This window comes from Rhincodon typus, chromosome 2 (genome assembly GCF_021869965.1).
Source record: "Rhincodon typus isolate 14 chromosome 2, sRhiTyp1.1, whole genome shotgun sequence".
Lineage (NCBI taxonomy): Eukaryota > Metazoa > Chordata > Chondrichthyes > Orectolobiformes > Rhincodontidae > Rhincodon > Rhincodon typus.
Genome location: NC_063333.1, coordinates 10,475,812 through 10,501,221, shown reverse-complemented (window position 1 = coordinate 10,501,221; position 25,410 = coordinate 10,475,812). Strand labels below are relative to the sequence as shown.

The following is a 25,410-nucleotide window of genomic DNA, read 5'->3' as shown; positions in this document are numbered from 1 at the left end:
CCTCTCCCAGACCTGCAAAGGACCTCCTATTTTTTATTCTTCATAGGATCCACAGCCTGTACTCACAATTCTACTCAGCTTTATTGGACACTAAAAACCGTAAGTACAGTAAACCTACTGGTGCCTACCACCCAAATCGGGCTACCTCCACCTCCCAAATCCCCAACCGTACCCAGGACCTTCCCCACAATGTGCCCACAGCCATTGGCCATGTGGCCACTGTCGGAGCACCCACGGATGACATCACATCCGCCGGGTACACCACTTCCGGGACAGCGAACGCCATCGACACCGCTGCTGATGCCACCGCTGCTGATGCCACCGCCTCCATTTCCGAGGCCAACACCATAGACACTGAGGATGCACCTACCGTCTCCGCCGCCGCCGCCTACCCCGCTCCCCCCCACTGTTGACGCCGCTCTGCCCACCACCGACACTGACGCAACTCTGCCCACTGCCGACGCCGATGCAGCTCCGCCCACTGCCACCGCCAACGTCGCTCCGCCCACTGCCTCCACAGCCAGCAGCTCCAGAGGAGACAGCAACACCCAGCCCTGCCGAGTCTTCACCATCCCCCCAGATCTCCCTCTTACTGAGGGCGAACGGTCAGTCCTCAGTAAAGGGCTCACCTTTGTCCCCCTCCACCCACACATCAGCAAATACCGGTCACGTTTGGACGTTGAGCAGTTTTTCCGCCGCTTCCGCCTCCTTCAACCGTGAACCTAACCCTCCCTCTACTGACCCCTTCTCCCGCCTCCAACACACCCCCTCCTCCTGGACACCATCCCAAGGCCTCCTACCCTCCCTGGACCTCTTCATCTCCAATTGCCGTCAAGACATCAATCGCCTCAACCTCTCCACCCCTCTCACCCACTCCAACCTCTCCCCCACAGAACGTGCAGCCCTCCGCTCCAATCCCAACCTCACCATAAAATCTGCGGACAAGGGAGGCGCAGTTGTATTATGGCGCACTGACCTCTACATCGCCGAGGCCAGACGCCAACTCTCTGACACCTCCTCCTACCGCCCCCTTGATCATGACCCCACCCCCTTGATCATGACCCCACCCCCGAGCACCAAACCATCATCTCCCAAACTATCCACAACCTCATCACCTCAGGTGACCTTCCACCCACGGCCTCCAACCTCACCGTTCCCCAACCCTGCACCGCCCATTTCTATTTCTTTCCCAAAATCCACAAACCTGACTGCCCTGGTCGACCCATTGTCTCCGCCTGCTCCTGCCCCACCGAACTTATCTCCACCTATCTCGACTCCATTTTCTCCCCCTTAGTCCAGGAACTCCCTACCTACGTCCGTGACACCACCCACACCCTCCACCTCATCCAGAACTTCCAATTCCCCGGTCCCCAACACCTCATCTTTGCCATGGATGTCCAGTCCCTATACACCTGCATTCCCCATATAGATGGCCTAAAGGCCCTCCGCTTCTTCCTGTCCCGCAGGCCCAACCAGTCCCCCTCCACTGACACCCTCATCCGCTTAGCCAAACTCGTTCTCACCCTCAACAACTTCTCTTTCAATTCCTCCCACTTCCTACAGACAAAGGGGGTAGCCATGGGTACCCGCATGGGCCCAAGCTACGCCTGCCTCTTTGTAGGTTACGTGGAACAATCCCTCTTCCGTACCTACACTGGCCCTAAACCCCACCTTTTCCTCCATTACATTGATGACTGTATCGGCGCCGCCTCGTGCTCCCACGAGGAGCTCGAACAGTTCTTCCACTTCACTAACACCTTCCACCCGAACCTTAAGTTCACCTGGACCATCTCTAATACCTCTCTCTCCTTCCTGGACCACTCTGTCTCCGTCTCCGGCAACCACCTAGAAACCGATATCCATTTCAAGCCCACCGACTCCCACAGCTACCTAGAATACACCTCCTCCCACCCACCTTCCTGCAAAAATGCCATCCCCTATTCCCAATTCCTTCGCCTCCGCCGCATCTGCTCCCAGGATGAGGCATTCCACTCCCGTACATCTCAGTTGTCCTCATTTTTCAAGGACCGCAACTTCCCCCCCTCAGTGGTCGAGAACGCCCTCGACCGTGTCTCTCGCATTTTCCGCAACTCATCCCTCACATCCCCTCCCCGCAATAACAACCAAAAAAGAATCGCCCTCGTTCTCACTTACCACCCGACCAACCTCTGGATTCAACGCATCATCCTCCGACACTTCCGCCATCTGCAATCCGACCCCACCACCAAAGACATTTTTCCTTCCCCACCCTTATCTGCTTTCCGGAGGGACCACTCTCTCCGGGACTCCCTTGTCCGCTCCACACTCCCCTCCAGCCCCACCACACCCGGCACTTTTCCCTACAACCACAGGAAGTGCTACACCTGCCCCTACACCTCCCCCCTCACCCCCATCCCAGGCCCAAGAAGACTTTTCACATTAAGCAGATGTTTCACCTGCACATCTGCCAATGTGGTATACTGCATCCGCTGTTCCCGTTATGGCCTCCTGTACATCGGGGAAACCAAGCAGAGGCTTGGGGACCACTTTGCAGAGCACCTACACTTGGTTCGCACTAAACAACTGCAACTCCCTGTCGCGAACCATTTCAACTCCCCCTCCCATTCCTCAGACGATATGTCCATCCTGGGCCTCCTGCAGTGCTACAATGGTGCCAACCAAAGGTTGTAGGAACAGCACCTCATATTCCGCTTGGGAACCCTGCAGCCCAGTGGTATCAACGTGGACTTCACAAGCTTCAAAATCTCCCCTCCCCCTACCGCATCCCAAAACCAGCCCAGCTCATCCCCGCCTCCCTAACCTGTCCTTCCTCCCACCTATCCCCTCCTCCCACCTCAAGCCCCACCCCATCTCCTACCTCCTAACCTCATCCCACCCCCTTGACCTGTCCGTCGTCCCTGGACTGATCTATCTCCTCCCTAACTCCCCACCTACACTCACCTTTACTGGCTCCATCCCCGCCTTTTTGACCTGCCTGTCTTCTCTCCACCTATCTTCTCCTCTATCCATCTTCTATCCGCCTCCCCCTCTCTCCCTATTTATTTCAGAACCATCCCCCCATCAAGGGTCTCGGCCCGAAACGTCAGCTTTCCTCCTCCTCTCATGCTGCTTGGCCTGCTGTGTTCATCCAGCTCTACACCTTGCTATCTGTTATGCTGGAAAAGTTCAGCAGGTCTGGCAGCATCTGTGAAATTCTGGATGTGGGGGTGGGGTAACGGGCAGGTCCAATCCTGGATGGGGTGGGAACAGGAAGGTCCAATCCTGGATGAGGGGGGAGGGGTGGGTGTAATGGCCAGGTCCAATCCTGGATGTGGGGGATAATGGGCAGGTCCAATCCTATATGGGGGAATGGGATGGTCCCATGTGAAGTTGGTGGGTGTGAGGTTGTGGTGGGGTAGGGTGAAGTTTGCTGGTCCAATCCTGGATGTGAGGGTGGGGTGTAGATGTAATCCAAGTATTTTACCTGAGGCCCGGTGTCACTATTGTCAACTTGCCTGTTATTTATTCATTAATACTCATTTATGGGATTTGGGTGTCACTGGATAAAACATTTATGAACCATCCCCAATTGCCCAGAGGGCAAATAAGAGTCAAAACACTGAGTCACATGTAGGCTAGGCCAAGTAAGGATAGCCGTTTCCTTCCCTAAAGTACATTAGTGAACCAGATGATCATTTTTCTCATCACCATTACATGAACCACTTTAGTAATTTCAGATTTTCTCACATTTAAATAGCACCAATTGCCAGAGTGGGATTTGAGCCTGCCTCCCCAGAAAATTAACCACGGCCTCTACATTGCATTGAAACAATCTCTAGGTGCCTCAAGAGTGTTCCCAAGCAAAACATAGACACAAAGAAGCCACAAAAAAGAAGGGGCCTGGTGACCGCTTGATGATGGCCTAGTGGTGTTGTTATCCTGGGATTCCTATTGACCAGAAACTGAACTGGACTCGCCACAGAAAAACTGTGGCTACAAAAGCGGGTCAGAGGCTAGGGAAACTGCGGCGAGTAACTCGCCTCCTGACTCCTCAAAGCCTGTCCGCCATCTACAAGGCACAAGTCAGGAGTGTGATAGAATACTCCCCACTTGTCTGAATGAGTGCAGCTCCAACAAAACTCAAGAAGCTTGACACTATCCAGGACAAAGCAGTCCACTTGATTAGCACCACATCCACAAGCACGCCCTCCATCATTGAGGGTCTGCAGTAGCAGTGTGTGCAGAAATTCACCTAAGAACCATAGACAGCATCTTACAAATCCACGACCACTTCCATCTAGAAGGACAACAGTAGCAGACGCATGGGAACACCACCGCCTGCAAGATCCCTTCCAAACCACTCACCATTCTGACTTGGAAATATATCACCAATCCTTCATTGTCGCTGGGTTAAAATCCTGGAACTTCCTCCCTATGGGCATTGTGGGTTTACCTACAGCATGTGGACTGCAGTGGTTCAAAAAGGCAGCTCACCACCACCTTCTCAAAGGCAGTTCAGGACAGACAATAAATGCTGACCCAGTCAGTGATGCCCACATCCCATGAGAGAATATAAAAATAACATGCTTGTGAAACACTCAATGGGAATTAATATACCTGATTCCTACAGCCTAATCTCTTCTCATTGTCTGACCTAAGAGAGCACAGTCCCAGAGAGACAGTGTCCCAGGTGAACCAGATCTAGATCTGAACAACAGAAATGTACTGCTCAGGTTGTATAAGGCTCTGATCAGACCATGTTTTGAATATTGTAATCAGTTTTGGGCCTGTATCTAAGGAATGATATGCTGATTTTGGAGGGGTTCCAGAGGAGGTTTACAACAATGATCTCAGGCATGAAGGGCTTGTCATGTGAAGAGCAGTTGAGGATTCTGTATCTGTACCTAATGGAGTTTAGAAGAATGAGGAGGAATCTGATTGAAACTTACAGAATACTGAGTGGACTAGATAGAGTGGATGTGGAAAAGATGTTTCCATTAGCAGGAGAAACTAGGACCTGAGGGCACAGCCTCAGAAGGAAGGTACAACCCTTTAGAACTGAGATGACAAGTAATTTCTTCACCAGAGGTGTGACTCTGTGGAACTCATTGCAGCAGAGGCCAAGTGGGAGACCAAGTCATTGAGTGTACAGGTAGTTCTATAACATGATAGATTTGTTCTTGTGTGACCTTGTGCTATAGAAAATCGTTATACCTGTACAGCAGAAAGTTTGCATTATCCAAACAGCATCCACAATTCATCAATTTTGTTACAGCCAATGCGCGTTAACGAAACAGGCGTTTTAGCAGAAATACCTGTATTTAAGACAGAGATAGGTAGGTTTTTGATTGGTAAGGCGATTGAGGGTTACAGGGAGAAGGCAAGAGAATGGGATTGAGTAACATACCAGCCATGATCAAATTGCAGAGCAAACTCAATGGCCCGAATGGCCCATTTCTGCTCTTACGTCTTATGGTCTAAAGATATCTGTTACATGGGCATGCCACCATCTGCAAGTGCCCATCCAGGTCCCACACCACCCTGACATGGAAATACATCTCCATTCCTTCAATATTGGGTTAAAAACGTGGAACTGCATCTCTAACAGGCCTGTGGCTGGATCTGCATGACATGGATTGGCTTGACTCATTACCACCTTCTCAAGGGCACTCACGGATACATAATAAGTACTAGCCTTCCCAAGGACACCCACAACTCCATAAATTAAGTTTAAAAATTGTCCTGTGCCCTGTTTAGCACATGTGAGACAGGAGCTGTAATAACCACATGATAAATGTTAGGCAGCTTTGCCACTCACTTCCCACTATGCTCAATGTTAATATATAATTAAAAAGGCTCTGTTATCAGTGCAAACATTGTAGTCATAATACTCTATTATAAAGTTGATTATCCATTGAAAATAAAGAAGGTAATTGGTAGGTATCTGTGTAGTACTAATGTCACTCTAGTTGTCAGTCGATATGGTTTATTTAAAAATTGTTACGTATTAATGTCTGTCTCTTTGACTGATGCTCACAACTGACAACATCTCTTTTCACAGAGCATATAAAGGATAATTTGATAGAAAAGTATGGCTTGCCTGTGACAGGCACAGATGTACGCCATTGCACCAATCATGTATCATCGTATGATCAGGCTAAGCGGACTCCTCGATGGGTTCTCGAGCATATTACAAAAGGAAAGCTGCAAGGTACAAATCTCTTGATGTTTTTGCCTCATGTTTATACTATTGTTATAAGCCGGGTGACTAATCATTCCCCAACCTTCTGCACTGTACCTTCCTCATTCTCTATCTCTACAAAGTTGCTGTTCTGCACAGCGTTTGACAAAGATGACCCAGACTATTCAAAGCTCCAGGAGGGGGAGGTGCAAATGAAGCATAAAATAATTTCAGTCACCAGCTTAGAGATTTGACAGGATGAACAGAGTATCAGGCTTGAATTGTGTACAGTGTCAGTCTCCTTGTTTATGGAGGGTTATACTTACATTGGTGGCAGTTTGGGGATGGTTAGAATCACAGAATCCTGACCGTGCAGAAAGCGGTCATTCGGCCCATCACACCAACCCTCTAAAGAGCATCCCACCCAGACCCACCCTTAGCTCTCTAACTCTGGCTACCTCACCTAGCATGCTCATCCCTGGACACTATGGGCAATTTAGCTTGGCCATTCCACCTAACCTGCACACCTTTGGACTGTGGGAGGAAACCAGAGCACCCAGAGCAGACATGGGGCGAGTGTGCAAACCCTGCACAGACAGTTGCCCGAGGATGGAATCGAACCCGTGTGTGTGGCAGCAGTGCTAACCACTGAGCCACCGTGCCGCCCTCAGTTTCATTTGCTCGATTCTCGGAAGAGCTTATCTTATGAGGAAAGCTTCAGTAGGTGGGGCCTACATTCATTGGAGTTTAGGAGAATGAGAGGTGATCTTGTACAATATTGGGGAGGCTTCACAGGGTAGATGCTGAGAAGATGTTTCCCCTCATGGGAGAATCTAGAACGAGGTGATATTGTTTACAAATAATTTAATCTCCATTTAATTTAGAGATGAGGAGAGTTTTTTTTCCGGATTGTCATTAGTCTTTGGGATTCCTTCCACCAGAGAGCAGTGGAGGCTAGAAAACTAAATATACTCAAGACTGAGTTAGACAGATTTTTGAATTGTCGAGAATTCAAGGGGAAGATGAATGAAAGCCAAACATGGATCAAAGAGCTGAACTCCAGAAATGAGGTGGAGTCTTTTCCACATAGTGCAAGATCATTTTCATCTTCTCCCCACTTTCCTCTGGAATTACAAAACTTGAGAACAGTAGAACACAGGAGACCCACCGGGGATTGTGCTATTTCTTTTGAAAAGCATTTCTGCATATTTTCAAGAATTTAAATGGCTCTTTTTCGATTTTAAGACCATAATGCCATAAGACATAGGAGCAGAAATTAGGCCATTCAGTCTGCTCTGCGATTCATTCATGGCTGATAAATTTCTCAAAGAACCTATCTATCTCCATCTTAAATGTACTCAATGACCTGGCCTCCACAGCCTTCTGTGGCAGTGAATTCCATGGATTCACCACACTTTGGCTGAAGAAATTTCTCCTTATCTCCGTTCTAAAAGGTCTTCCCTTTACTCTAAGGCTGTGCCCTCAAATCCTAGTCTCTCCTACCAATGGAAACATCTTCCCAATGTCCACTCTGTCCAGGCCATTCAGTATTCTGTAAGTTTCAATTAGATCTCCCCTCATCCTTCTAAACTCCATCGAGTGTATACCCAAAGTCCTCAAACTTTCCTCATAGTTAAGCTTTCATTCCTGGGACCATTCTCGTGAACCTCCTCTGAACCCGCTCCAGGGCCAATACATCCTTCCTGAGATATAGATGTAGGTCTAAAACTGTGCACAATTATTTAAAAGGTGGTGGCGGGGAGGGGGAAGGCTTCTCCTCTTTCCTGCCTGTGGTTCTTTTGCCAATTACCTTAAGGCTGTCCCCTTCCGGTTAGCGAAAGCTCAGGGTCTTCACCTCTTGTTGCCAGATTGGAGGTGTGGAGCTGGGCAGAATGTCTTGATCATTTCTTGCTTAGTAATAGTTCTCAGGAGAAAACCTGAGAGGTGCTGAAAGGCCCAGTGCTAACAGTAAGAGTGTGTTCACTTTGGGATGCGTCTTGACACAGGGGAAGCAGATCGGAAGCACTGCAAGTTTAAGCCAGATCCCAACATTCCGCCACTGTTCAGTGCGACGAACGAAGACTACATCCGCAGCGGATGGAGCCGTGGTCACATGGCTCCAGCAGGAGACAACAAGTTCTCAGCGGTAAGGAAGGAAAGGACAAGAGTGTTTTCTTAATGTGTGTGTGAGTGTGGAAGGTGAAGAAACTCCTCGGAAGGTCTCACAGGAACAGGAGCTGCCCATTCAGTCCATTGAGCTTGCCCCACCATTCAATGGCTGATCAGACGCTTCAATACCTTTAACCCACCCCATTCCCATAATCCTGTACACCCCCCCGATAATCAGAAATCTATCAATCTCTATTAAACTATGCTCAAAGACTGAACCTACACAGCCCTGTGTGGTAGAGAATTTCAAAAGTTCACAACCCTCTGAGTTAAAAAAAATCTCCCAATCTTGGACGTAAATGGCATTCCCCCCTCCCCCCTCTTATTTTTAAAGCGAAATCCCTAGTTTTAGACTCCCTGAGGAGGGGAAGAATCTTACCTGCAACTACTCTGTCTGTCACGTTAAGTATTTTGTAGATTTCAATAAGATTACTTCTCCTTTGAAACCCGAGAGAATACAGCCGCAGTTTGCCGAATATCTCTTCATAGGACCGTCCTTCCATCCCGAGAACAGGTCTCGTGAACCTTCTTTGTACTCCCTCAATGGCAATGAGATCAGGTGACCAAAACTGCGTACACTACTCCAGGTGCAGTCTAACCAACTCTCATACAGTTGAAGCAAGACTTCACTATTCCTGTACACAAGTACACTTGTAGTAAAAAGTAAAGTCACCATCATTAAAGCAGACCATGGGGCTGCTCTCTCATTAGAGAGAGAGAGAGGGAGAGATGACTGGTGATGGTTTAGCCTCAAGGTCACCACACCTCAGGCAAGGGAGAGACTGAGAAGGAGAGTCCTTCATGGTAACCTCAGCTAGTGTGGGAATTGAATCTGTGCTGTTGGAATCACTCTGCATCTTAAAACAGCCAACCAGCCAAGGAGTTAACTGACCCCCATCTCATTGTAAAGGCTAACATTCCATCAGCCATCCTAATAACTTGTTGCATCCATGTGTTAGCATTCAGTGACTTATCTACAAGGACACCTAGCTCTCTTTTTGCACCTACACTTTCCAACCTTTTGCCATTTATAAAATACTGTGCATATTGGTTTGCCCTACCAGAGTGAATGACCTCACATTTTTCCACATTACATTCCATCTGCTATGTACTTGCCCAGTCATTAAGCCCATTCAAGTCTTCCTGAAGCCGTTTTACATCTTCCTGACAACACACATTCCCAGTTAGCTTTGTATCATCAACAAATTCGGAAGTACCACATTTGATCGCCACCTTCAAATCATTAATATATATTGTCTGCCAACATGAGAATGACCCATGTATTCCTACTCTCTGTTTTCTGTCTGTTAGCCAATCATTCATCCATGCCAGTCCATTTCTCTCCTATCCCATATGCTTTATTTTTTTGAACCAGCCTCCTGTGGGGGCTTTTATCAAAAGTCTTCTGAAAATCTAAGTTTACTATGTCCATCAGCTCTCATAGAATCCCTGTAGTGTGGAAGCAGGCCATTCAGCCCATCAGTCCACTCTAGCTCTCTGAAGAGCATCCCACCCAGACCCCATCCCTGCATTTCCCACCCTAAAAACTGTGGGCAATTTAGCATGGCCAATCCACCTAACTTGCACATCTTTGGACTGTACGAGGAAACAGGAGCACCGCCCACAGAGACAATGAGTAAATTCTACACAGACAGTCGCCCAAGGCTGGCATCGAACTCAGGTCCCCAGCGCTGTGAGGTAGCAGTGCTAACCACTGAGCCACTGCATCCTGCTCCTTTGCAAAGTCCCAGCCAATATTTCTCCATTACCTTGGATCACTAAAAGATATTTGCCTTAGCTAGGCGATATGACATTGCTGTTTCTGGGGTTAATGCCATTTTCTATCCTTGTGCCCAAGCCGATTTTGATTATCTCTAGCATGCTGAGCATATTTGCCTGAGAATGGATTGCTTTATTGATGACTTTGGCTTTCCATATGTTAACAGCAGGGTAACATAGACAATGGGGTTGAAATTTATTGAGCCTTTGATCTGGCAGGTGTAAGTTGTGTAGGGTTTGCTGCACAAAGCAATGTGCAGAAGATATAGAACATCGAACAGTACAGCACAATACAGGCCCTTTGGCCCAAATGTTGTGCCGAACATTTACCCTAATCCGAAGGTCTATCTAACCTCCACCCCTACCTTATACTATCATCCATATGCCTATCTAGTAGCCGCTTAAATGCCCCTAACGAGGCCGACTCCACTACCCTCTCTGGCAATGCATTCCACACCCCGACCACTCTCTGAGTAAAGAACCTACCTCTGACGTCTCCCCTGTATCTACCTCCACTCACTTTAAAACTATGCCCCCTCGTAATAGCTACCTCCACCCTATGAAAATGTCTCTGGCTGTCTACTCTATCTATACCTCTGATCATTTTGAACACCTCTATCAAGTCACCTCTCATCCTTCTTCGTTCTAAAGAGAAAAGCCCTAGCTCTCTCAACCTTTCCTCATAAGACCTTCCCTTCTTTCCAGGAAACATCCTGGTAAATCTTCTCTGCACCTTTTCCAACACTTCCACATCTTTCCTGTAATGAGGCGACCAGAACTGGACACAATACTCCAGATGGGGCCGAACCAGGCTTTCATACAGCTGGAGCATAACTTCACGGCTCTTGAAATAAATCCCTCTATTAATGAAAGCTAACACACCATACGCCTTCTTAACAACTCTATCCACCTGGGTGACAGCTTTCAGGGAACTGTGGACATGAACCCCAAGATCCCTCTGCTCCTCCACATTGCCGAGAATCTTTCTGTTAACCCTGTATTCTGCTTTCAAGTTTATCCTTCCAAAATGAATCACCTCACACTTTTCAGGGTTAAACGCCATCTGCCACTTCTCAGCACAGCTCTGCATCCTATCAATGTCCCTTTGTAACCTAGACAGTGCCCTCTGCACTGTCCACAACTCGACCCACCTTCGTGTTGTCCGCGAACTTACTAATCCACCCTTCCACTCCTTCATCCAAATCATTTACAAAAATCACAAATAGAAGAGGACCCAGAACAGATCCTTGTGGTACCTCACTCGTAACTGAGCACCATGTTGAATATTTTCCGTCCACTACCACCCTTTGTCTTCTAAGGGTCAGCCAATTCTGAATCCAATCTGCCAGATTTCCCCCTGTCCCATGCCTCCTTACCTTCTGCATGAGCCTACCATGGGGAACCTTATCAAACGCCTTACTTAAATCCATGTATACCACAAATAGGTCCTGTAGATGAACGTCTTGTCCTGCAGGACAGGTTCTTGATTTCCCATGTCGGTTTTTGTTAGTTGGCCAAAGTTAGTTGCTGCCTTTCCAGCTGAACGTTTCATCAAGACAAAGGTGATCTGTCACTAGTAGATCTAAGGCTGCAGAATTTGCTGACTGATTGCCTTTTTGTGAGTTATAGTCTGATGACAGGCAGAGACTCAACGCCCTGCCCCATAAACATAGTTTTCGTCACAATGATGGCAAGGGAGATTATGACAGACGTGGAACAGAGGATCTCTGAGCCTTTGGAACTAATCTTCTACCTGGGCGACTAATGCAGTATCATCGACAGAAATGTTCTCTGCTCGGGACTTACAGCAACTCTGTCTTCTGTTTCTGTCTTGATAGATTGAGGAGTTTCCTTTCTGATTATGTGTGGGACTTCATTCCCTCCATTGATTAATTGGTTGATTTATTGTTGTCATGGGTTGAGACAGAGTGAAAAGTGTTGCTTTGCATGCTATACAGGCAGATTGTATTGTACAAAATGCAGTGGGGTAGCAGAACAGAGTGCAGAATACAGTGTTACAGCCGGGGAGAGAGAGAGCACAATTAACATTTAAGAGGTCTATTCAAAAGTCTGATAACAGCGGGGAAAAAGCTGTTCTTGAATCTATTGGTACATATTTTCAAACTAAAGGCTGGAAGAGAATATAACCAGGGCGGGAGGGGTCTTTGATTATGCTGGCTACCTTCTCGAGGTAACGGGGAATATAGATGGAGTCAATGTTCCATGTTGTCAGGGAAACATTTAGATCAGCCTGAGAGAGAAAAGAGACCAAACAAACAACTCATTCGTTATGTAAATGCTTTTCCTGTTACCAAATAGACTTTCCAAACCGATAAAATTCTAACAGGACAAGACAGGATAAATGTAGGAAAGATGTTACTGATGACCAGGGAGTCCAGAACTAGGAGTATCAGTTGAACGATATGAGAAAGGCCATTTAGGACTTAGATGAGGAGACGTTTCGTTACCCAGAGAGTGGAATTCATTGCCACAGAAAACAGTTGATATCAAAACATGGAATGTTTTCAAGAAGGAACTAGATGTAGTTCTTAGGCTAAAAGGATCAAAGGGTATGGGGTGAAAGTGGGATCAAGGATGCTGAGTTGGATAATCAGCCATGGTGATATTTAATGTCAGGGTGAGGAGTTGAATGGCTGAAATAAAATGGGGCAGTGTGATGCTGCGGTAGTGGTGGTTGTCGGTAACCACTTGCAAATAAGTCTGATTGTCCACTGGGGAAACCCCATGTCACTGCTCATGGATTCTGTGCGTCCTTCTGTAGCTGATGAGCCCGATCCTAGAGCCACATCTCCGACCGCACGTCTCACAGCTGTTCCCAGGAGGTGAAAGCGGTCCTTGGCCTTGGGATCATTGCCAATCCTTTCTCCTGCTCCTTTGCCTAACTGCCTCCTGCCGATGGGTATTCTCAAAGAATTGTGCCTCTTCATGCAGGAGTCTCCACCAAGTCGGTTTCTGCATTGCATTTCTTCAGGGAGGCCTACAGGGAACCTTTGAAATGTTTAAAGTTTTAGCAAAGATCTGTAGCTCGGGTTGCGGGTGAGGTTGTTGACTTGTTCTCCGAGCTGTCTTGTTCTCGTTCAGACATTTTATTACCATACTAGGTGACATCATCAGTGAGGCCTCCGATGAAGTGATGTTATTCTACTCTGTCTGGTTAATACTGTCTGGTCTGTTACGGTGAGTAGTGTCATTTCCGGTTTTGATCTGTATGGGTTTGAATATAGGGTCCAATTCTATATGTTTGTTTATTGCATTACGGGTGGAGAACCATGCCTCTAGGAATTCCCATGCGTGCCTATGTTTGGCTGGGGCTACTATGGTTACCCCGTCCCAGTTAAACTGATGGCCTTCATTGTCTGAGTGTACTGATATTAAGGAGAGTTCATCACGCTTTTTTGCTGCTAGTTGATGTTCATGTATTCCGATGGCTAGTTTCCTTCCTGTCTGTCCGATGTAATGTTTGTGGCAGTCGTTGCATGGTATTTTGTGAACCATGTTGATTCTGCATGTTGTGGGAATGGGGTCTTTAATCCTTGTAAGTGTATGTCATAGAGTGGCTTTGGGCTTGTGGGCCACCATGATTCCTACTGGTCTCAGGAGTCTTGTTGTCAGTTCCAATATTCTTGATGTAGGGCAGTGTGGCAGTGTGTTGGGGCGTATGGTGTCCTCCTATTGTTGTCTGTTTGGTAGGCATCTGCGGATGAAGTTGTGGGGATATCCGTTTATAGCAAGGATTTTGTGTAGGTGCTCTTCCTCTTTCCTGCGTAGTTCGAGTGTTGCAGTGTGTCCTGGCCCATTTAAATTGGGTCCTAATGCAGCTTTGTTTGTGGATGTTGGGGTGGTTGCTGTGGAAGTTGAGGATTTGATCAGTGTGGGTTGCTTTTCTGTATTCTGAGGTTTGGAACTCCCCGTTGGTCATACGCTCATCTTTAACATCCAGAAACAAAAGCTGATTGTTGTTTTCTTCTTCCCTTGTGAATTTAATCCCTGTGAATATGCTGTTGATGAAGTGGTGGGTCTCTTCTAATTTGTTGCATTTAATAATGACAAATGTGTGGTCCAAGTACTGGATCCACAGTTTAGGTTGAATGCAGGGTAGGGTAGTGTGTTCCAGTCTTTGCATGACTGCTTCTGCAATGAGTCCTGAGATGGGTGACCCCATTAGTATACTGTTGATCTGTTTGTATATCTGACTATTAAAGACGAAGTGTATGGTGAAGCACAGGTCTAGTAGTTTAAGTAAGTTGTCATTACTGATGGAGCTGCTGGTCTGCGTTGCTGCTTCCTCTAGTAATGTGGCCATTGTTTCTTCAGCTAGTGGGATGTCGATTGATATGAATAAAGCTGTGACGTCAAAAATACTATAATCTTGTCGTCGCTGATTTTAATGTTCCTAAGGGTATTGAGGAAATCTTGGGTTGAGTGGATAGGATGATGTGATCCGTCTGCTAGGTGTTTCAATCTCTGTTGTAGGTCCTTGGCCAGTTTGTGTGAAGGTGTGCCTGGTAGGGAAACAATGGGTCTGAGGGGGATGTCTGGTTTGTGTACTTTAGGAAGTTCACAGAAGTGATGGGGTGTTCGTACCTTATGGTTTCATTCTCATGTACTCTGTCTCGGTTATCTGCCCTACATCCTTTAGTCTGTTCAGTGTCTGGGTGATCCTATTACCTAACTGTGGTGTTAGGTCTGTTGCCACCTGTTGGTAAGTGATTGTATCTGCGAGCAATGCCTGTGCTTTCTTAACGTAGTCTGGTTTGTTCATAATGTCATGTAGCCTTTGTCTGCTGGTAGGATTATAATGTTCCTGTTTTTCTTGAATTTATCTAGTGCTTTTCTCTCTGATGTGTTCAGGTTATCCCTTTTGTTCATTCTGTGTAGTGTGGGGATTATAGTTTGTCAGATGGCATGTTGTGTTTTGGCCTTGAACGGATATCCCTGCAACTTCATCCGTTTATGCCTACTACACAGACAACACCGAGAGGACACAGTACACCCTAAAACATTGACCACACTGCCCTACATCAAGAACATATCTGAACTGATAACAAGACTCCTAAGACCACTAGGAATCATGGTGGCACACAAGCCCAAAGCCACTCTATGACAAACACTTACAAGGATTAAAGACCCCATTCCCACAACATGCAGAACCAACGTGGTTTACAAAATACCATGCAATGACTGCCATAAACATTACATCGGACAGACAGGAAGGAAACTATCCATCGGAATACATGAACATCAGCTACAGCAAAACAGCACAACGAACTCTCCTTAACATTGGTACGCTCAGACAATGAAGGCCATCAGTTTAACTGGGACAGGGTAACCATAATAGCCCAAACCAAACATAGACACGCACGGAACTTCCTAGAGGCATGGCTCTGCACCCGTAATGCAATCAACAACCACATAGAATTGGACCCCATATACAAACCCATACAGATCAAAGCTGGAAATGACACTACTCACCATAATGGACCAGACAGTATAAATTCCAAGCAGAGTAGAAGAGCATCGCTTCATCGGAGGCTGCACTGGTGATGTCACCTAGCATGGTGATGAAACGTCTGAACAAGAACAAGGGCAAGCAAATCAACAACCTCAGCCTTTGAAGTGCTTCCATTGTCCTTCTCTCAGCAGTGCCTTCCTTGAGCTGGTGAGGAAGATTTGCGTTGGTATTCAAAACCCAGGTAGGTTTTAATGATCATGGCATTGATGCTGGTGCTATTGGCCGCTTCAAGGATGCTGATGTTAGTATGCCTGAGCTCCCAGCTTTGCTGAGTATCCTTCTCAAACTGCATCAATGGTACTTTTCAGGGTCCTTGAGGTGGCATCTGTGTGTCAACCAAGTTTTGGAGCCATATAGAAGAGTGGGAGGATGACTGCCTTATTCTTAGGCAACTGAAGAAGGCTCTCACAGATTGAATGCAGTATTGAATTACCACATCGATGTCAGTGTGAGATGAGGTAGCTTCCCAGTGACGGGACATGTCCAGCTTTTGGGAGGATCCCTCCATCAATCTTAAAGGAGGGATGTATTGGTACTTACCCTGGGACGGGTTGCTAAAGGACTTGAGTCTTCTTGAGATTGAGGCCAAGACTAATTCATCAGCGTGCTTCGCAAGGGCGTTAAGCGAGGATTCCCTTCCGAGAGAGCAGAGATGACATTGTTATCTGCAAACTAAAGTCCTTTCCGGGTGGCCAGTGTCATTTTCAACAAGAAGACGCTGTTGTAGCAATTACCCGTCACAAGATGGCAGTGTTGAAACAGCGAGTAACTAATTCCACCACTCCTCAGTCCCCAGGTTTGTCACACTGAAGCACTTCCCCAAAAGGGCAATAGGCTGAGGAATTTGTTGCTGCTTTTTCAGTTGTTTTTGTGGATGTAAGGATGACGCTGCCTTATTAAAATTCTTATCCTTGTTTTTAAAGCTCTCCATGACCTTGTCCCCTCCATATCTTATTAATCTCCTCCACCCCTGCAACCTTCCGGCTATTAGCACAGCTCTGATTCCAGCCTTGAGTACTCCTGATTTTAATTGCTCACTAACCATTAAATTCTGAATACCCTTTCATTCCCAACACTAATACTGCCTACATCTGAGATAAAGCTTTTTGCCATCTGCCCTATTGTATCTTGTGTGAGGATTATGAAAGTTAAGACGGCCTCCAGTCTATAACAAGACATTAAAGTTACAGAGACTATAGGATATAGGTTCACAAAATCCTTACTGAACTGGCAGACTGATCGCAACTCTCTGAAGAGTTGGAATATTGTGCAGCAGAATACCATTTTAGATATGTAAATGTTGGAAACCGCAATGATCTGAGGCACAAGGTCATTTTGATAAATTGGTGAGTATTACTTAAGGGGATGACGGTGGAAAGGCAGTGATAAGCAGTTACACGCATGAAGGAACTGCAGTAATTGCCCATTCCTGTCTGGCACAGAAATAAAATGGGAAAGATGGCCAGACCGTGGCTTACAAGGAAAATTAGGAATAATATTAAATCCAAGGAAAGGGCATACAAATTGACCAAAAAAAGCAGCCGACCTGAGGATTGGGAGCGGTTTTTATTTCAGCAAAGGAGTACAAAGATGGGGAAATAGAGTACGAGAGCAGGCTTGTGGGGAACATACAAACTGACTAAAAGTTACTATAGATATGTGAAGACAGAAATATCGGTCAGGATAAATGTGGGTCCCATACAGTCAGATAAAGGGGAAGTTATAAAGGGGAACAAAGAGATGGCAAACCAATTAAATATATATTTTGGTTTATGAAATATTAAATATATATAGGTTTATGAAATGAAGATTATTCTTGACAAATCTACTGGAATTTCCTGAGAATATAACTGATAGTGTTGATGAGCAGATATCAGTGGATGTGGTTTACTTGCACTTTCAGGAGACTTTTGATAAATTCTCGCATGAGGGATTAGTATGGAGTCATTGTTACTGAGGAGAGGAGTTTAACTGAAAGGAAATCCCTGATATTCAGTTTAAAAGTAGCAAGTAGCAATTTATTTATTTAATCCTAACAGCGAACAAATTAACAGAACTGCTAATACACCAAACAATTCCCCTCAACTCCTAAATATTCCCTAACTGAACAAAATTCTACTGGTATGCTATGCCAATAAACACGAGCCCCACTTATATAACCCAAGTAGTAAGAAAAAAAAATTAAAACTTAATCTCTCAAAGTCCACACAGAATGTGTCTTCTGGAGCGCTCTGCCTTCTCCACTGTGTCTCCAGTTATAAATGCCTTTCTTCTGCTGTTGTCAAGTCATAAGCACCTTTCTTCCGCTGATCCTGCTGTCAGGGATGTTTTCTCTATGAAGACTCTTAGCTAGAAGTGCCGTGTTACCTTTTATGGATAAGATGTGCTTCCCTAGTGATTTCATGTGAGAGCTACATGTTTATTTGTTAGATGGCAGTTTGCAAAAATCCTCTCCTTATATATCTTGGATGACATGTCAATTTTCTTACAATAGCTTTGGTCCGAGGTTGTCGAAGCAATCAGATCTAAATTCAATTGGCTTTCAGTTGCTAAGTGCATGCTTTAAATTAGTTGGCAGATTCAAAACATCAAAACAAGCCTAAGGTTTCCACTCACACAGCCAATTGACACAAATTTCAATTTCAGAACTGACTGTACATCTTCAGCTACATACAGACAAGCTTAGAAAAGCACTTTATCTCTTAAAGGGACCACGCATTGTTCTCCCTTATGACTTTTTAACAAACAAATTCCAGCTTCCTGCCTTCCAATTCACGATTTCTCTACACAACTTCATAACAGTCATGGAGATGTACAGCATGAAAACAGACCCTGCGGTCCAACTGGTCCATGCCAACCAGACATCCTAAATTAATCTAGCCCCATTTGCCAGCCATTGACCCATATCCCTCTAAACCCTTCCTCTTCACATATCCATCCAGATGCCTTTTAAATGTTGTAATTGTACCAGCCTCCATCACTTCCTCTAGCAGCTCATTCCATATACGCACCACCTTCTGCATGAAAATGTTGCCCCTTAGGTCCCTTTTAAATTGTTCCCCTCTCACTTTAAACCTATGCTGTCTGTTTTAGGACCCCCCTAATCTGGGCAAAAGACCTTGGCCATTCACCCTATCCATACCTGTCATGATTTTATAAACCTCTATAAGGTCACCCCTCAGCTTCCGATGCTCCAGGGAAAATCGCCCCAGTCTGTTCAGCCTCTCCCTATAGCTCAAATGCTCCAACACTGGCAACATCCTTATAAATCTTTTCTGAACCCTTCCAAGTTTCACAATATGTTTCCCATAGCAGGGAGAGCAGAATTGAACGCAGTATTCCAAGAGTGGCCTAACCAATGTCCTGTACAGCCGCAACGTGACCTCCCAACTCCTGTACTCAATGCACTGACTAAGAAAGGCAAGTGTACCAAACACCCTGTAAAAATAAAGTGTGTGAAATTGGGAGTAGTGTACTGACATGGACAGAGAACTGGTTGGCAGACAGGAAGCAGAGAAGGAGTACATTGGTCCTTTTCCCAGTGCTGCCCATAACTGGTAGGGTACTGCAGGAAGTAGTGCTTGTAATGCAGCTATTCACTGTACGTATTAATGATTTAGATGCGGGAACTAAATGTAATATCTCCAAGTTTGCAGATGACGCAAAGTTGGGTGGGAGGCTGAGCTGTAAGGAGGATGCAGAGATACTTCAGTGTGACTTGGACAAGTTGAGTAAGTTGGCAAAAGTATGAAGGACGAAGCTTAATGTGGTTAAATATGAGGTTATGCACTTTGGTAGCAAAAACAGCAAGGCAGATTATTATCTGATTGGCGATAAAGTGGGAAGAGGGGGAGATGCACTGAAACCCGTTTGTCCTTGTGCACCAGTCACTAAAAGTAAACTTGAAGGCGCAGCAGGCGGTGAAGAAAGCAAATAGTATGTTGGCCTTTCGTAGTGAGAGGATTCGAATACAGGAGCAGGATTGTTTTGCTGCAATCGTACAGGGTTTTGGTAAGACCACACCTGGAGTATTGCAGTTTTGCAGTTTTGGTCTCCTTACCTGAGGAAGGATGTTCTGGCAATGGCGGGAGTGCAACAAATATTTACCAGAGTGATTCCTGGGATGTCAACACAGTGTGGAGCTGGAGGAACATAGCAGGTCAGGCAGCATCAGAGGAGCAGGAAAGTTGATGTTTCGGGTTTACACCCTTCATCAGGACTGAGAAAGGAGAAGTGGCTGTAGTAAATGGTTTGTTTCATTATGTGGTCGAAGAGCTTCAGGGTGGAGGAGATCATCAGTGGGTTGCAGTGGGAGAGTGGTGACGAGGGGTGTAAACCCAAAATGTTGACTTTCCTGCTCCTCTGATGCTGCCTGACCTGCTGTGTTCCTCGAGCTCCACACTGTATTGACTCTGACTCCAGCATTGGCAGTTCTTGCTATCTCCGAGTGACTGCTGGGATGGCAGGCCTGATGTATGAAGAGAGATTGGAGTATATTGACTGGAGTTTAGAAGAACAAAGGGGCCATCATAGAAGCCTATAAAAATTCTAACAGGACTAGACAGAATAAATGCAAGAAGGATATTCCCAATGACCAGGAGTCCTGAACCAGGCTTCATAGTTTAAGGATACCGGATAGGCCATTTAAGACTGAGATGAGGAGAAATTTCTTCAACCAGAGAGTGGTGAGCCTGTAGAATTCTCTGCCACAGAAAGCGATTGAGGCCAAAACATTGAATGTTTTCAAGAAGTCATTGGATATAGTTCTTAGGGCTAAAGGGATCAAAGGGTATGGGGAGAAAGTGGAAACAGAGGACTGAATTGGATGATCAACCATGACCATATTGGATGGCAGAGCAGGCTCGATGGGCCGAATGGCCTACTCCTGCTCCTTTTTATTAACTACTTTCTACATTTGGTTTAGTTTTGTCATTAAGTCTAGTGATCAGTTTGTGCTAAAACTAACCAGTGTTACAGTGTCAAATATTCGTGCTTATTACTCTCAAATCGAATTAACCTTCCTTAACAAACAAAGAAAGCTGGAATGCTAAGGTTGTCACAGTATGAAGACTAATCAGTAGTGTTCTTACCTTGATACTCATCAAGTCAGCCTGATTAACCCACATTCCTCTCAAACAAGTTTGCAAAGCTTTTGCCCTTTGCATCTAAGTTTATTATAATCCAGTGCTGTGCTTTTTTTCTCTTCTGCAGCAAGCCATGGCAGAAACATTCTATCTGTCCAACATTGTGCCTCAGAATTTTGAAAACAATGCTGGCTTCTGGAACAGGTGAGAACCCAAATTCCTTGAAATCAAGGCCTGTGCCAATGCCGAATAAACCTCCGAGCAAATGACAGCCAGTTTCTCAAACTACCAGCTTTCACCTCTCTACTCATGGTGCCTTATACTTTAAGGCTCAAGACGGTTGGTTCTTGGCCCCCTTATAGCACCTTGGCCCAGTTAGATCTAGACTTTGACTGTCAACAGACCTGTTGAGCTGGAAAAGCATGAGCCGAGCCTGATCCTGTCCACCCCAAAGCCCTCATATCAGCGACTTGGGCAGGATCCAACTCCCTAACAGAAAGAGGATCCATACCAGGATCCTTGGATCAGGAAGGCCAATTGTGTCACTTCAGCTTCGATAAAAAAAATCTGGTCAAGAGCAGTGACTGATCCCAAACACATGCACACACACATGGATTGGGAGGAGAAGTAGGCCATTTGGCCCATCTCTGTGATTCAACAAAATCATGGCTGATCTATTTGTGTTTCAAATTCCACATTCCTAATATTCCCTACTAATCCAGTCCCTAACGAGAACCTATCCACCACTGTCTTAAAAGTATTCAACGACCCCAGCATCACTCTATTCTGAGGCAGAGAATTCTAAAGTCACACAGCCCTCATCTCCAACCTAAAAGGGTAACCTCTTTAAACAGTGTCCCGTAGTTCTGGACTTACCCAGAAGAGTAAACATACTTTCCACATCCATCTTCTGCAGGCCTTCAGAATCTTATGATCTTAATCAAATCGCTCCTCACCCTTCTAAACTCCACTTTGCCCTAACGCCAGAGGAAACAAGCCCAGTCTGTCCACCCGTGCCTTACGAGACAAAACAGTTATGCCAGGTATCAATCTGGGTAACCTCCTCTGAATTGCTGCCAACATATTTACACCCTTGCCTAAATAAGATCAAAACTGCGCACACAATTTGAAATGTGGTCTCACCAATACCCTGTATTACTGAAGCATAAGATCTTTAGTTTTACTGGAAAAAAAACTGAAGTTGCTAGAAAAGCTCATCAGGTCTGGTAGCATCCGTGATGAGAAATCAGAGTTGTTTTATTTTCTATTCATTTTGTGGGATGTGGGTGTCACTGGCTGGCCAGCATTTCTTGCCCGTCCCTAGTTGCCCCTTGAGAGGGTGGTGGTGAGCTGCCTTCTTGAACCGCTGCAGTCCACCTGCTGCGGGTTGACCCACAATGCCCTTAAGGAGGGAATTTTGACCAAGTGACAGTGAAGGAATTGCTATATATTTCCAAGTCAGGATGGTGAATGGCTTGGAGGGGAACTTGGAGGTGGTGGTGTTCCCATATGTCTGCTGCCCTTGTCCTTCTAGATGGAAGTGGTCATGGGTTTGGAAGGTGCTGTCTGAGGATCTTTGGTGAATTTCTGCAGTGCATCTTGTAGATAGTACACACTGCTGCTACTGAGCATCAGTCGTGGAGGGAGTGGGTGCTTGTGGATCATGTATCAGAATGCCTCGCTGTCTGAATTCTACACTTATTCTCCATTTAGATAATTTTTAAAAAAATTCTCCTAAAAAGTGAACAGCACACACTCTATCACACTATACTCCACTTGTCAGATTTTGGCACACTCACTTAACCGATCGATATCAGTTAGAATCCTTTTTATGTCATTTTCAAAACATGCTTTCTTGTTTTTTTTGTGTCATTGTTTTGCAAATGTAGCCAATAAGCCTTTGATCGCCTTACTTAAATTATTAATGTAAATTCTAAAAAATTGATGTTCAGATCCCACTTAGCACATCCATCTATCCATGCTTGTATGTTACCTTCAGAACCATTAGCTCCGAGTTTCTGCACTAACCTTTTAGTGGAACCTTGTCAAAAACCTCCTCGAAATCCAGGTCCAGTACATTAACAGGCTCCCCTTCATCCACAGCACATTGTTACTCCCTCAGAGAATTCCAATAACCTGGTTAAACAGGATTTCCCTTTCACAAAACCATGCTGTTCCTTCCCAGAGATAGTAAGAACTGCCGATGCTGGAGTCTGAGATAACATAGTGTGGAGCTGGAGGAACACAGCAGGCCAGGCAGCAGGACCTGAGCCGAAACGTCAGCTTTCCTGCTCCTCTGATGCTGCCTGGCCTGCTGTGTTCCTCCAGCCCCACACTGTGTTATCTGTTCCTTCCCAATTGCTTTGAGTTTTTCAAAGTACCGAGAATCTCTGTAGTCAGTACGACCTGGGGCGCCATGGAGCTTTGTTTCTCCCAGTGCAACTCCAGGCAGAGTATAAAACCTCATTTTTTAATTGACGGTGTACTTTGTTGGTTAATAGCCTCAGGTCCCATGTTCAAAGTAAATGGGCCATGTAAGCCTTTGAATAGCTAATAAGACATTGTCAAAATCAAAACCAATGGCATCATAGAAACTATGGTTCAGGAGTAAACCATTTTGCCCTTGTTGCCTAATCCATAGCTGATCTGGTTTTGGTTTCAGCTCCATGTTTCTGTCTGCAGTTCCACGCCCCCACCCAAAACCCCTTTTTGACTGCATGGGACCATGACAGCATGGACATAAAGCTGGCTAAGGGCCACAAAGCAGAGATTAGTGGTGTTTTTTTTTTAGTGGGTTAATTGTATGGGGTCAGTACAATGATCACTGCTTTTTCTGATATATTCATAAACCGGACTTGATTATACAAAACCTTAATTAGATGAAACGTAGAAAACATCGAAAATAGGAGGAGGGTAGGCCATTTGGCCCTTCAAATGTGCTTCATGAAACCATCAAAGAGTTAGCTAAGGCACGATGGACAAATTGTTGCAGTGTGGCATGATTTTTTTGTCTTTGCCCAGCTCTCGGATCACTGATATAGCTTTAAGGGAATCTGTTTATGATATGGCTGTGATGCAAAGTTACTGGAAAAATAACTTCGGATAAATATAGTGTATATCAATTAGATTCCTAGTGTTTGGAGTGTATGTGGTATGGATGACCTGCATAATCTCTCCAACAAATGTTTAGAGTTTGTGATTTATTTAGTGCAATTTCCGGCATTGTTGAATTAACAGGTGCTTGCATAAATATGAATCATTAGTGATGTGCAAAAACACCAGACAATTAAAACATACAAAATGCTCTCTTGAAGAGCCAGAAAATTTATGCATTAAATAGTTTTAATGTTAAGAACCTGATGGCACACACAAAATGGGCTCACATACACTCTCAGTCCAGATTTTATCATCTCTTCTGTTCTTCCCAGCTCTCCAGTTACCTCATCATCTACTTTCTGCCTCACGCTTTCTTGAAATCACATTCAACAGTCACCCCAAAAACCTCTGACTGCTGATTTGCAGTTCCCAATTAGGAAATAGCACACCTTCAAAATTCCTATCCATGTATTCAGCTCACACCATGTCCTCATTACTCCCTCTTTCTGTTAGTTCCTCCAGCCCAACAATCATCCGAGATCTCTGCACACTTTTGCTCGTCTCTGATTTTAATGCGTCCATCATTGTGGCTGTTGTTGCCATGGTCTGCAAGTCTGGAATTTCCTCACAAACTCTGTCTCCCAAACCACCTGTAAATCGCTTCTTAAACTGCACCCCACCCCCACCCCCGGCCTGCAGTATACCTCTTTCGATAATTTAGTGTCAAATCTTTCCTGCTGGTATTCCTGTAAAATGCCTTTAATTCCTCTGCTTTCATGTTTTTGTGTTGTACTTCTATATGCAGGAAAACATTTCCTTCAACACATGACCCAGGTGACTATAGTCCAGACAAAAAGACAGCATTTATACGTGACAGAAATTATTCTGTATGTATATGGCCACACCCATTGCATTATCGTGGGATCTGTTTACTTCTGCTCAAGCAGAATCTGCTTCTCTCTAGTCTGCTTTGTCCACTGCTGATCTCCCACATCAGACCCAAAATGTGAATGGCTTTTGTTCCAGTGTTATAAGGGGAGGAAGAATGTGTGAGCTCAGTTGGTTTACTCTTAATCCTCCTTTCCGTTGCCTGAGTTGCTCGGTGTTCTACTGTTAATGGGGTTTGGAAGTTAACAGATGACAAGTTGGGGGCTTATTCTTGGGATTTGTATTTGGTTCAGTCATGGAATAGAATAATAGTTCTCCAGTAGGCTATTTGGTCCACCATGTCAATAATGGCTGTTCTGAAAGATTGTTCCAGCCTCCTCTGGTGCCTTCAAATTTTCCTTTTCAGTTATTTATTTGTTTCCACTTTGAAAATTACACGCGAATTTGTCTGCACCCGCCCTGTCAGACCGTGCTTTCCAGATCTTTGTGCAGTTAAAGCTTCCAGACCTCTGCTGGTTCTTTGGAGTTATCTCTGTGCCGTGGTTACTGAACTTCTTACTAGGAGGAGCAGTTTCTCTCTGTTTGTTCCTTCAGAAGTCCCCATGATTTTGATCCTCAGTGTTAAAGCCTTTTAGCCCTCCCTGCTTTGGGGACAACAATCACATCTTCTTTAATTGCTACACATCACTGAAGTAGCATGC

General features: G+C 45.4%; 2 protein-coding genes across 2 annotated transcripts in view; both read left to right on the top strand.

Moving 5' to 3' along the window:
* Positions 1-25,410, top strand: part of LOC109921859 (sodium channel protein type 4 subunit alpha-like) — a 1,322,739-nt gene that overhangs the window by 720,429 nt on the left and 576,900 nt on the right. The window lies entirely within an intron of this gene.
* Positions 1-25,410, top strand: part of LOC109914150 (nuclease EXOG, mitochondrial) — a 48,626-nt gene that overhangs the window by 2,181 nt on the left and 21,035 nt on the right. Inside the window, exons 2-4 of the mRNA XM_020513721.2 lie at positions 6,041-6,190; positions 8,167-8,306; positions 20,853-20,929. Coding sequence (XP_020369310.1) covers positions 6,041-6,190; positions 8,167-8,306; positions 20,853-20,929 — 367 coding nt within the window. The remainder of the gene's footprint in view (positions 1-6,040; positions 6,191-8,166; positions 8,307-20,852; positions 20,930-25,410) is intronic.